This window comes from Paroedura picta, chromosome 2, assembly GCF_049243985.1.
Source record: "Paroedura picta isolate Pp20150507F chromosome 2, Ppicta_v3.0, whole genome shotgun sequence".
Lineage (NCBI taxonomy): Eukaryota > Metazoa > Chordata > Lepidosauria > Squamata > Gekkonidae > Paroedura > Paroedura picta.
Genome location: NC_135370.1, coordinates 132,626,838 through 132,639,304, shown reverse-complemented (window position 1 = coordinate 132,639,304; position 12,467 = coordinate 132,626,838). Strand labels below are relative to the sequence as shown.

Here is a 12,467-nt window from a genome sequence, read left to right as displayed (position 1 = left end):
GAACTAATCCCCCCACACACCACCAGTTCCACCCAATCACCACCAGATGGTATCAGTAGTGAAGGAGAAGTTCTTAAATCCTCAGGGTGCAATTCCCTTGAATTGTCAGCAGATGGTAACAGCAGGTAAGACCTGGAAGGCCATGTCAGATGTCCTCTGGCCTGCTGGATAGCCTCCAAAGGCAACTGTAGTTCAGGTCGAGCTCCCTTGCAGATCTCCTCCCAGAGAGGAGTTGTTGCTGCTCACCAGCAACCTCCTCCCATCAACCAAGGGTACCCAACCATGGCTCTCTCCTGCTCTGCAGCTCTTCATAGACTAATGCACCAGGACTTGCTGTGTTTTCCTCCAAATCACCTCTTGCCTCACCCCAACTCAGTGTCCCCTCAGTCTGGCAGGAGCCGTCTCGCCTTGTTCCGTGGGGCTTCAGGCTTCAACTTTCCTTCAGCCTTTGCGGCTCGCCAGGCATCACCCAGGACAGCCCCTTGATGGATACTGGGCTTTTCTCTGGGCTACCACTGTTCGCCAGCTGCCACAACTTCCTTGCTCCCTCAGCTCTCCGAGGGTGCCTGGGGCTTCCCAGGTACAAGGTGTGTGTGTGAATACCACTCTTCCAAGAGGGAAAACAATTTGGGTATCGTTTCTTACCCTGCACATTGGCAGTTCTCTCTCGAAGTAGTGCGATACACATCCAAGGGAAGGGGGAAGCTGCGGAGCCATCTTCCCTTTTCAACTACAGGGCACAATCTGCACTAAACAGGTTGCTAGTGTGGCTCGGTCTCCCCATGTTCAAACCTCCGAGCCCCGCAAGTTGGTCAAAGCGTTGATCCCGGGCAGCTTTCCAGTGTCACCTCACCCCTCCTGGTGGTCTAAGTTCCACCATCAAAGTTCTATTCAGGACCATAAACCAGCCATCAAGACATCTCACTTACCTCCCATAACGGCTCCCCAACCATGCCCCACTGTTGTGAGCAGGTTTGGAGGAGGTTGACAGGAGCAGTCCTCTAATCACACACACAACTGGGAACACTTTAGAGAGAGACATAGATAAGGCATTAAGAATTCCCCAGTCACTGACATCAGCCTTATATACCAAGGCAGGGAGGGCTGTGGAGAAAAGCATAGCAGGGGAGAGGCAGACATGCATTCCTAAGGTCCATGGTTCAAGTCCTCCATGCAATTAGTTTAGGAAGACAAGAAAGTTCTAGTGATAGCTGAAATGCTGTGCTATCAAATAGAATGACTTGAGATGGGTCATTCACACACTTGGCTGCCCCCAGGTCCAACATTTTGGCCAGCATGTGAGAAAGCTGCCTCCAGGTCTGTGGAAGTGGCCAGTTCCCTGCTTTCGTGGCAGTGCTGGGAATAGTTTGTGGCTGAGCCCATTAGGGATAGGAAAAGAAAACCGCCCAAACATTTCATAGGCAATCAAGATTACAATCCTATTGCCTTATATTAAGTACCCTCCTGAAAAAAATCCTTTCTCCCACATTTGTATTCTTTTATAAAATTTTTCTTGTGAACAATGCTGTTATATATGGTCTGTGGAGTGATAACTTTAGGGCAATTTCCCAGCCCCCACGAGCAGGCCATTCCACCAGGTAGGAGCTGCAGCAAGGAAGAACAGCTGTGCCACCCCTTTTCAGGATGCCAACTTTCATAAGACTCAGACGAGCAAGCGGCCTCAGCAGAGCACTTCAAGGCGACCCAGTAGTAAACGGACCCTAAGCATGAAGGGCTTTGTAGTTCCCGTTTTCTTAGCTGCTTTGAAACCAGAAGTGTGGGAGACCCCAATGAGTGCTATATTTTCCCTGTTTTACTCCCAACCACTGACACATGCCAGCCAGACAAGATAAAGACATCTAGAGGGTCTGAAAGTTTGGCAAAAGTGAGGATTTATTTTCTAGGCCTACCTGCCTAGCACATGGACTCTTCCTTTCCCTACTCTCAGAGAAACCAGTTCTTCAGTGCATGCAATATGTAAAGAGTAAAAGCACGAGTAATCTCTATGAAGCTGTGAAATATCTATTGTGTTCGGAAAAATTCCTCCGCAGGAACATGAATTTTCCCCTCAAAGGCGGAGATGGCTTCCTCCTCGGCACATTACTTGCCTGCTAAGGCAATCCTGGCGTTTGAGCCTCCCGCCGCCACTAGAGCACCACGTGTATGCTCTACATGTGGGAAGGAGCCAACTGAACTTGGGGCCTCTCAGACCCAGGACGCTGCACGCCGGCGGGGCCATCGCACTCCACAGCCGACTAAGGTAGAAAGTAGAAACTCGGCTTGCGTTACGCGCTTCTCCCTTGGGTTTCGTGACGGAAGCCCGGGTTTCGCAGAAAGTGAAACCAAACGGGAGCGGGGGACGCCCGCGGGGGAAGCGTTCATTCAAAGTAAACAGGCGAGCCGCCCACTGTGGGCAAGGGCGGTCTGGCCGTGCGTGCTTTGGCTCCTCCTCCCCTCCCTTCGTAGAGCCTGAGGGCGGCGTGGAAGCGGAGCGACCCATATGGCCCGGGCAGAAGGGCTGGTTCGTCAACTCCGCAGCTCCACCGGCGTGAGTCAGAGCAGGCTGGCCTGGGCCTGAGGAGGCAGGCAGGCAAGCAGGCAGGCAGGCTGGCCATGCCCGCCCGGCAGCCGCGTCGCCTCGAGCCCTCTGGCACTTGCTTCGCGCTCCGGACGCAGCAGCTCCACTCCACGTCGCGCCCGCCGCCGCCTCTTGCTTTTGCTCGCCCCCGCCGCTTGCGGGCGCCGCGGCGCTCCCCGGCAGCCACTCGGGAGCAGCAGCAGCAGCAGCAGCAGCAGGAGCCGCCGCAGGAGCAACTGCGTCTTCCATGGAGGCGCGAGCCGCTCGCGAGGGGAGCGGCGGCGGCGGCAGCCCGGAGCTGGGCCGGGGAAAGCGGCTGAGCGTGGGGGAGCTGCGCTCGCTCTTCGAAGCCCGTTGCGCGGCGGCCAGCGAGCGGCTGTCGGAGCGGCCCAAGAAGAGTTGCCGGCCTCGCAATGGGGTGCTGCAGCCGGTGATCCCCCAGCTGACCGTCACCCCGGAGGAGGACGGCGAGGAGGCTCAGCGCAGCCCGGCCGGGGTCCCCCGCACAGAGCCCGATGGCGCCTGGCTGACGACGGACTGCTCGCGGCGCCTCTCCACCTCGTCGCTCTCCTCCACCGGCTCGTCGTCTCTCTTCGAGGACTCGGAGGACGACCTGTTGAGCGACACGGAAGGCAGGAGCCAGGGCATCGTCCACCTGGAGCACGGCGAGGAAACCCACCAGGTGAGCAGCCCCCGCTGGCCGCGTGCGGGTGCTGAGCCCCCTGCGCCGCTCGGCCGATTTCGGGCGCTTTAAACTTTAATTTGATCGGGCGGGGAAGGGGAAGGTTGATGCGCCCCCTCTCCTGCCACTTCCACCGTCTAGAGCTGCAGTCGTGCGTTTTCCTGGGAGTAAGCCTCATTGAATACAGTGGGATTCATTTCTGAGTAAGGTTTTAGAGGATTGGGCTGCTCACTTCGGCTTTCTCTGAAAAGAGCTGTTAGGTCTGAGGGCGGTGGAAGGAAGGGCAGGGGGGAAAGGGTGACTCCGCTCCCCTCCTTCCACTGGTGGAATTTTCGGAAGCTGGCCGATCCAGCCAGATAATGAGGGCTCTGGTAGGATTTTCCTAATGTTCGGAAGAGTCACTGGAGTCCACTGGTTAGACTGGAGAGACTTGGACTGAAATTCACACTCATTGGAGTTGCCCTGGGCAAGTCCCTGATCTTCCTGAGAAGGTTTGGAGGCTTATGCTGTTCAGGTTTCCCCTGTATGTTTTTGCGTGACTAAATAAGAAACCTGCATGCTGCTCCTGGAAGTAGCACACAAGAAATAATGAGTCACTGCCTTATTTTATTTGCACTATACCTTGCAGAGCCTTTTGGTTTAGGGACTATTTATAGGACTCTTGCGTATTGGGAAGAAATGACATGTCAATAGGCAAAGTACTAGTTCATATATGATTTCTTCACAGATGTACTCTTTAAACATGATGAATGGATTAACAATTGTGATAATGTCAAGCTATAAGGCTTGTGGCAAGTCTATAAAAAATAAAAACATGGCAGTGGGTTACAGTTTAGATCAGTGGTTCTTAGCCTTCCTAATGCCACGACCCTTCAATACAGTGACCCCCAACCATAAAATTATGCAAGTGTTCATTCACATAAATTAAACTGAAACTGACCAGTGGTGTGAAGATCCATTATTCATGATGATGATGATGATTTGATTTATTTCCCGCCACTCCCTGGGTAGGCTGGTGGCGGGTGACTGTTGTCTTAAAAACCCCAATTAAAACCCCATTAAAAGACATTAAAAATCACAACATAACATGGCGGCGGCAATCACAATATACTCCCACCTACTAAGGCGATAGAGAATGTGGGAGGTGATGTATATGTGGGAGGTGATATATATTATATATAATTGTTTCCCCCCCCTGAGATTTCTCAGTTCAGTTCTGCCTCTTGTCCCACCATTCCGATCTCGCTCTTTTCCACTGCTCCAGACAGACAAACACTCGATCTACCCCGCAAGGCTGTTGTATGGCCCCCTCCCGGCCAAGCTGCTTGCCCTGCCGCAACCCCTGTGAAAGTAAGGGGTCCTGACCCCTAGGTTGAGCACCACTGGTTTGGATGATCTTGAACTTTTAATGCTGGTGAAATTATTTACCAAGGGTTGCATGACTAGAAATGGCTTCAAAGGGTAGCTAGAGCCCATCAAAACTAGTAATGATCATATTGGCGACTATTTTGAGAACACTTATCAACTTACATGATCTTGGGTGTTGTGCCCAATCTTATTAAAGATTGGCCAGTACTCACATTAACTTGTTACTGTCCACAGAACATCAATACTGATCAGAGAAAGAAGAGTGATCTGACCCTTAAGTAATGACCGTGAAATCAATTTACTTGTGGGTGGCACTCTGATCTTAAATGCAATTGCCTGGAAATAAACAATGCAACTTATAAGTAAATGAATTTATATTCATGATATCAAGCCATAGTCTTCAGCAAATTTACTTAGCTAGCTTAACTGAAAGCAATACTGTTTGCTTACAAATAAACATGCATAAGATCATGGCATTTAATCTCTAGAAGCCTCCCCAAATAATGAAATTTTGCAACCTGGCACGTGGAAAAGTTAGATCATCATGCCAGCACTGATTTCTTAATGAGGGGGGAGTGGTGGTGAACAGCTCATCTTGAGTGGTGGGAACAGCTCATCTTCCTGATTTAGCAAGAAGGATACTCTGCTCTGAGCTCACTTTGCATGCAGGGGTTCAAAGATGTCAGTGCAGATATTTAGAGGAAATATTGGGTTGTACTTCTGACTGTGCCCTGTAATACTGGAACTTCCCGGTATGAAAACATGAGAGTCTGCAGGAGACTCTTTGCAAGAGAGGAAGGTCCCAACATTAATGGAGCAGTATTATGTGATACATCCCAATAGGTGTTCTTATAAGTCTTTAAAATATTCAAAGTGTTTCATATACGGCTTCTGCATTCCTAAGGGGGAGTCAGTGTTAGGATCCAGTGTTTAGTAGATGGGTTAGATCTAACCAATCATCCTTTGCTAGCTTTTCATTAAATATACACTGCAAGTGGAAGGGCCATGGGCTCAGTGGTAGAATGTTTACTTAGCATGAGAAGACTCTATATTCAATCCCCAGCAATTCCAGTTTAAAAGGGGCAGGTAGCAGTTGATGTGAATGATCTCTGCCTGACATCCTAGAGAGGGGCTGCCAGTCTGAGTAGGCAATAATAGCCCAATGATTTGTCTGATTCTGTATAAAGCAACTTCCTGTGTGTTCCTGTAAATTGTATACCAAGGAGTGCTGTCTCCCTAAAGGTGATATAAAATGGCATGTTTCATTAAGTTATTTTGCGGTGACACTTCTAAAAAAAAATCACAACCCAAACTGAAATAATGGCTTTGATTTGCAAGGGTATGGCTGATAATTTGAGGTCTGACCTTGTATCAGTTTTCAGTGGATACGGAAGCCCTTTAGAATTGGGCTTATAGAAATATCACATAATAATTACAGTAGGCAAACTTAATTCCCCGTCACACAAGAGAAATGGAACAGTTTTGTAAACAGGAGAACCATGTCTTCCGGATGTGGTGTGATATGCTATTTGTCCTTAAGTTATGCAGTTGGGTTCACCTAAACCACTTTATAAGTTTAAAAGATTTGTGTTCATTGCAAATATTATTTTGTTGTTAGGTGCGAAGTCGTGTCCGACCCATCGTGACCCCATGGACAATGATCCTCCAGGCCTTCCTGTCCTCTACTATTCCCTGGAGTCCATTTAAGTTTGCACCGACTGCTTCAGTGACTCCATCCAGCCACCTCATTCTCTGTCGTCCCCTTCTTCTTTTGCCCTCGATCGCTCCCAGCATTAGGCTCTTCTCCAGGGAGTCTTTCCTTCTCATGAGGTGGCCAAAGGATTTCAATTTCATCTTCAGGATCTGGCCTTCTAAGGAGCAGTAAGTGCTGATCTCCTCTAGGACTGACTGGTTTGTTCGCCTTGCAGTCCAAGGGACTCGCAAGAGTCTTCTCCAGCACCAGAGTTCAAAAGCCTCCCTCTTTGATGCCCGGCCTTCCTTATGGTCCAACTTTCACAGCCATACATTGCAAATATTATAGGTCTTGAAAAACTTGCATATAAAAATTGCCATTCCTTACCAGAAGTATCTGTTTTAGAACCATCTTTATCCTTAATTCTCGTGTATCTTTCTTTTAGGCTATCTCAGTCAAGTAAAATGTCCTGTTTTTGATATAAACGAGGTGTTAATTTCAGTAGTTTAAATGATAAATTTTCACATTTTGTCCTAGTGTCCTGTCCTGAGTCAGATTAAAATCTTTTAATCATCTCATAAATGCAGCACGTAGGCCCATTATGCACGGCCGCCGAAACGGCGATTTCGGGTCACATGGAAAACGCGGAGGGGGAAGACGCGACGCATACCGGTTATACACGGGGCGGGGCGCGACGGCGGCAAAACCCAGAGTAACCGATTATGCACGCGCCGATCCGGGCGCCATTTCTGGTTGCGCCCCGCTCACCCGGAAGCTGCGCTTTCTTCCGCGTTTCACTGACGCGGCTTTTTCGGCGGCATGCACCGAAGCTGCAGCCGGTTGCAGCCGGCTCCGTGCGTTATCCGCCATTCCACCCCGAATGTGCGCTAAAACCCCCGTGCATAATGGGTCATTGAGGCAATTATAAACAGTTTTAGATGGGTGTACATATGGGCAGCCATATGCTGTGAGAAAGTAACTAATGTGAAAACAAGACAACAATCCACAGGTCTTCACAACTTGCTTAAAAACTGATTTGTAAGGGAGGAAAAGGCTTGCAAAAGATTGGAGAAGTAGGCTTGCACTTTTGTCTTATAATACAATCAGGATGCGTTTGTGGAGAAATCAGTAATGTCCAGTGTTTTTCTTCCTGCAATTGCCTATATTCCCACAACAAAAGTATTAGGATGCATGTCAGTATACCATATCCCATAGGTATTGTTGTAGACAAAGGTTTTCTGTGAAAATGTACTGTATACTGTATTCATGTAGAGCCATGAATGAAGATTAAAGGTAAAGGTATCCCCTGTGCAAACACCGGGTCACGTCTGACCCTTGGGGTGATGCCCTCTAGCGTTTTCATGGCAGACTCAATACGGGGTGGTTTGCCAGTGCCTTCCCCAGTCATTACCGTTTACCCCCCAGCAAGCTGGGTACTCATTTTACCGACCTCGGAAGGATGGAAGGCTGAGTCAACCTTGAGCCGGCTGCTGGGATTGAACTCCCAGCCTCATGGGCAGAGCTTTCAGACTGCATGTCTGCTGCCTTACCACTCTGCGCCACAAGAGGCTCTTGAATGAAGATTACCATTGTTCAATATAAAATATTTATGAATTCCCTAAAACTTTTGATGCCTGAACATCAAACGTCAGCATTTTCCTTGTAGTTATGGTCAAGCTTTGTTTTGTTATGTATTTGCAAATCAGACAATTTTTGTACTTGGATTTAAAAGCAAAATAACTTTTAAAACCATTGCTAGGTACTTCCCAGCATGTATTTCAGTACCATACAATTTTAACTCTAGATACTGATTTTATAGCTGCCTTTTATGTGAGCATGAATGGAAAATGGGAGGTGTTTTGAACTATTACTAGGCATTCTTTTGTCCATTTTGGCAAGAATGTGTTCTTTCCAGAGAATCTGTTCTGTAATATTGCAGGTGCTCATTCATATTCATATACATAAAAATTACATTTTAAAAGAAAAGGCAAGCTGTTTTTCTTGGAATTGGGTGTAATTATTTTGCTTACTCTGAAGAGACTTTCTGTTTTCCTTGGCAAATTCCCATTCCTACCATATTGAGAGTACACTGAGCATTTTTAGTAGTAGTCTGATCAGTGACACAGAATCTTCTTTCCTCTACTAGGGAAAACAACACAGTTTTGGAAATAAAAAGTGAATACAGAATGTTGATATAGAAGGATTACCCCCTTCTGAATTATTACAAGATTTTGTTTGAAAAACAATAGTCAAGTGATTGGGGCAGGGGAAAGGAGGAATAATCTGACAGCTATTTTTAGCCTGTGAAGACTTTGAGGATGTGGACAATATCCTTGGAGACCTACCACCTGTGTTCTTGACCCTTCCTGGCTGATGAACACTGTCCAAGGGAGCTGGCTGAGTGGGCAAGGGAAATGGTAAATGGTAAAAATTGTACCACTGTGCTCAAGGAGGCAGTGATTACAGCTATTTTGAAACAAAACCCCTACCTAAGTCTTACTATGTTGGAAAACTTCCAACCAATCTGCAATCTTCCATTCTTTCTGAAAAGGTGTTTGAGTGAGTAGTTTCTTCTCAACTCCAGGGGCTCTTGGAAGAGACTGATTTTTCTGGACCCATTTCATTGTGGCTGTGGGCCAGGATTTGGAGCAGAGACTGCTTTGAACGCCTTGGTTGATGATGTCTACCAAGAGCTAGATAGAGGGAATGTGACCCTACTAGTTCTGCTGGATCTCTCAGCAGCCATTGATACAATGAACTATAGAATTACACTGAGATGCTTTTTGGTACTGGGACTGGGGAGCATCATGTTATGGTGGTTCAATTCTTATTGGGGGCTGGGAACAGTGATGTTCTAAACCCAGACTTGGAGTCTGTAGTGGACTGGATGAGGGTGAACAAGTTGAATCTTATCTTGGTTCTCTTGGTACAGAGCATGGACTTTGTCCTGTATGCCGGGCGGCATGAAGACAGTGCCCGGCTTAAGAGGTGCTGGGGAGGGAAGGAGTCTGGGGCAACTGTGGAATGGCATGGATTGGCTGAGCAGGGGGGCGGGAAGAGAGGAGAAGAAGGGAAGGGAGCCTGAGAACCGAAGAGGAAGGGAAGGATGCACTTAGTTCAAAACAACTAAAGAGAGACTTAATGCCATTTGGAATGACAGTGTGTGTGGGGGGGAATCTGACTCCCTCACTGTGCCCTCCTCTGTTTGGCCATGATTTTTGGGGGGCAATGCGTTTACATAGGGCAATATGCATTGCTACATGTAAGTTTCAAGTTTTTTAAAAAAGTGCTAGACCAACAAACCACCGATTGGTTGACCTTATTGATTGACAGGTTGAGGTGCAGTGAATGCAAGATCACTCACTCAACATTTTGCTTCTTTTAAACAACATTATACCTGTCCCCCCTCACTTTTGATCTTCAGGATCGAAAGTTGAAGCCGGTTTTAGTTAGCAATAATAAGAGTTGTGTTTTATACCCTGCTGTTTTACTACCTGAAGGAGTCTCAAAGTGGTTTACAGTTGCCTTCCCCACAGATGCCTTGTGAGACAGGTGGGCCTGAGAGAGCTCTGTGAGAACTGTGACTGATCCATGGTCTTTCAGCTGGCTTGTGGAGGAGTGGGGCATCAAAATCAGATCTCCAGTTTAGAGTCCTCTGCTCTTAACCACTATACTAATGGTTCTCAACCTTGGGGTCGTTTGGCCCCTTCCCTGGGGTTGCCAGGTTGCTAGCCACTGCGGAGGGCGACAGGCCAAGGCGGGCAGCGGCGGGTGGAGTTGGGGGCGGGCAGTGGCCGGTGGAGGTGGCAGAGCCATGGCAATGGCTACCTCCACGCCGCCTTGATTGTTGCGCGCCTGCATGCACATGTGCCTCTGCAGCCACCGCTGAAGTTGTGGTCATGGCAAAGGTAAGGTTAAGAACTGCTGCGCTATACCAAACTGGCTCTCACTCCAAACTGACTTTCCATAACTATAAGTATTATAAAGTAAAATCATACTGTCTAGTTCATAGTTTTTCTGCAAGTTTTATGCTGGGTTTGTACAAAAGGTTGCGTTGCCTCCTTTTATTAGAAAGATGATGCAAATTGCTTGATCGCTTTGTGATCTTTGCTGGGAAACAGCTGTAGGAAGCAGAGCTGTTATGAAAATCACTTTGCATGTTATTTGTTTATCTGCAACCACAGAAAAGTGGCAATTTTATTAGATTTCCCAAGTATCTTGTTATGATTGCTAAAATAAATACAGTGATACTTTTTAGATTGATATCAAAAAGATTTGCAAGAATAGAGTTAAATGAAGAGATCTGATCTGTTGGAATGTGTTCAGGTACAGAAGATCATTATTAAATTCTAAAGTGATGTTTGGTTTTCCAGTTTATTCCTTTCTGCAGTTGCACAGGTCAGTTAATATAACAATCACTATAGATCATTTTAAGCACTTATCTCTTTTTATTACTGTGGGGTAATCCAGTCCAAATGCAGTCAGTCAGAGACTGCAACCCCCCCTCCTGCCCCTTTTTAATGATAAGGAACTTTCTGAACTTGTTTGGGAATATTTTTGATTTAATATTTTGCCAATTTCACTCCAGGGGAAATTAGCGAAGTACGTCACAGCCATTTTTTTTCGAGACAATATGTATTGTAGCATTTGTCAGCTTGGCTGCCCATTCTCTGCAGCCTTGGATTTAATACTGTTTCCGCTTTTCCTGTCCTCTAGCTTGCCTGTGGAATGCTTCATAGGGCTAAAGATTTGCGTCACCACTACAGAATCTTCATGATTTGGCTTGGAGTAAAAGTGCTTTCCATGGGAAGATGCAGAGAGCTGGAAGGAGCAGCCTAGTATCTTGAAATGTTAAAACGTTTACTGTCCCCTTTGTGGCTTCTTGCAGTTATTACTGATGATGATGAAGGAGCTTAGACTGTTGAAAGCTTATACCCTCCAAATTTTGTTGCTCCCTAGGTGCTGCTGGATTTGAATTTAGCTGTACTTCTGCAAACCCACATGGCGACTGTTTGAAACATAGCAAGGAAATTTTAAAAGCCTTGGAATTCTGCAGAAGGTTGGACTAGATGACCCTGGAGATCCCTTCCAACTCTATGATTCTGATTTCCATAATAGCGAAAACACCATTTGTATGCCTAAAATAGGTTATTTTTCCAGAGTTTAGCTAGTCCAAATGGTTTTAGTTAGTGTTAAATGAATTAGGAATATACCGGTAGTGTGACATTTGGAATGGTTTTATTTTATTTTCTATTCTATTAAATATATATAAATTGAGAAATATATACATTGAATGAATGAATGAATACCTTATTTTTATTTATTGTTATTTTTATGTAAATCATAAAATAAATACAATGATTTTGTTTTTCATATTGCAGATGGCTCCTGGGCCATTTCAGGAAGATAACTGGTTTGAGGATCAATTTTCAACCCACATATTTCTGACAGGCACAAATAATAGTCACATGAAATTATATTTAATGGTTTAATTATCCAAAAGTTCGAATAGACACAGTGAATTTCACAGATCACATTTTACTATCAAATATAAATTGTAAGCATCTGATTCAGATTTGGACTGAGGGGCTTGTAGTGGTGACGCAAAAACCAGTCATTGTTTTTTCTAACAAAAAAGCTCTGTCAGATTCTGTTATTAGTACATTAAAGGAAGTAAAGTCAGCCTTTAAAACAAACCTCCCTGCCTTTGGCTTAAAAAAGACGAACTAATGATGGGAGGGAAAGAGATTTGATTAGCAAACCTGCATCAGTTGAAGGGTTAATCCCTCTCTCCTTCCTGGGGCTGCAAAGAAGCATGCAGTTTGCCTTTTACAGATTTTTAAAGAGATAGGTCTGTGTTCCATGCAGTCACACAGCTGCTAGCTCAGGCAAGCCTAATGTTCCCTCAGATCTCAGATGCTAAGCAGGGCTAACCCTTGCTAGTATTTGGATGGGAAATATCCAAGGACTAGTAATCAAGTCCGCTGTACTCACAATACAGCGGGTGCTAGGCAAGGGAGCTCCTGGCAGGCGCGCGCAGCTTTGCGCCTCCTGATGCATCAGGCCACCGGCAAGGGAGCAACTGCGAGCCGCGCAGCTCGCAGTTGCTCCCTTGTCGGCAGGGCGGGAATCGGAGAGGCCAATCG

The 12,467-nt window shown here is 46.5% G+C and overlaps 1 protein-coding gene across 1 annotated transcript in view; it reads left to right on the top strand.

The window, feature by feature from the left end:
• The first annotated feature begins 2,249 nt into the window (after window positions 1-2,249).
• Window positions 2,250-12,467, top strand: part of ITPKA (inositol-trisphosphate 3-kinase A) — a 72,967-nt gene continuing 62,749 nt past the window's right edge. The window contains exon 1 of the mRNA XM_077322821.1: window positions 2,250-3,260. Coding sequence (XP_077178936.1) covers window positions 2,826-3,260 — 435 coding nt within the window. The 5' untranslated portion in view covers window positions 2,250-2,825. The remainder of the gene's footprint in view (window positions 3,261-12,467) is intronic.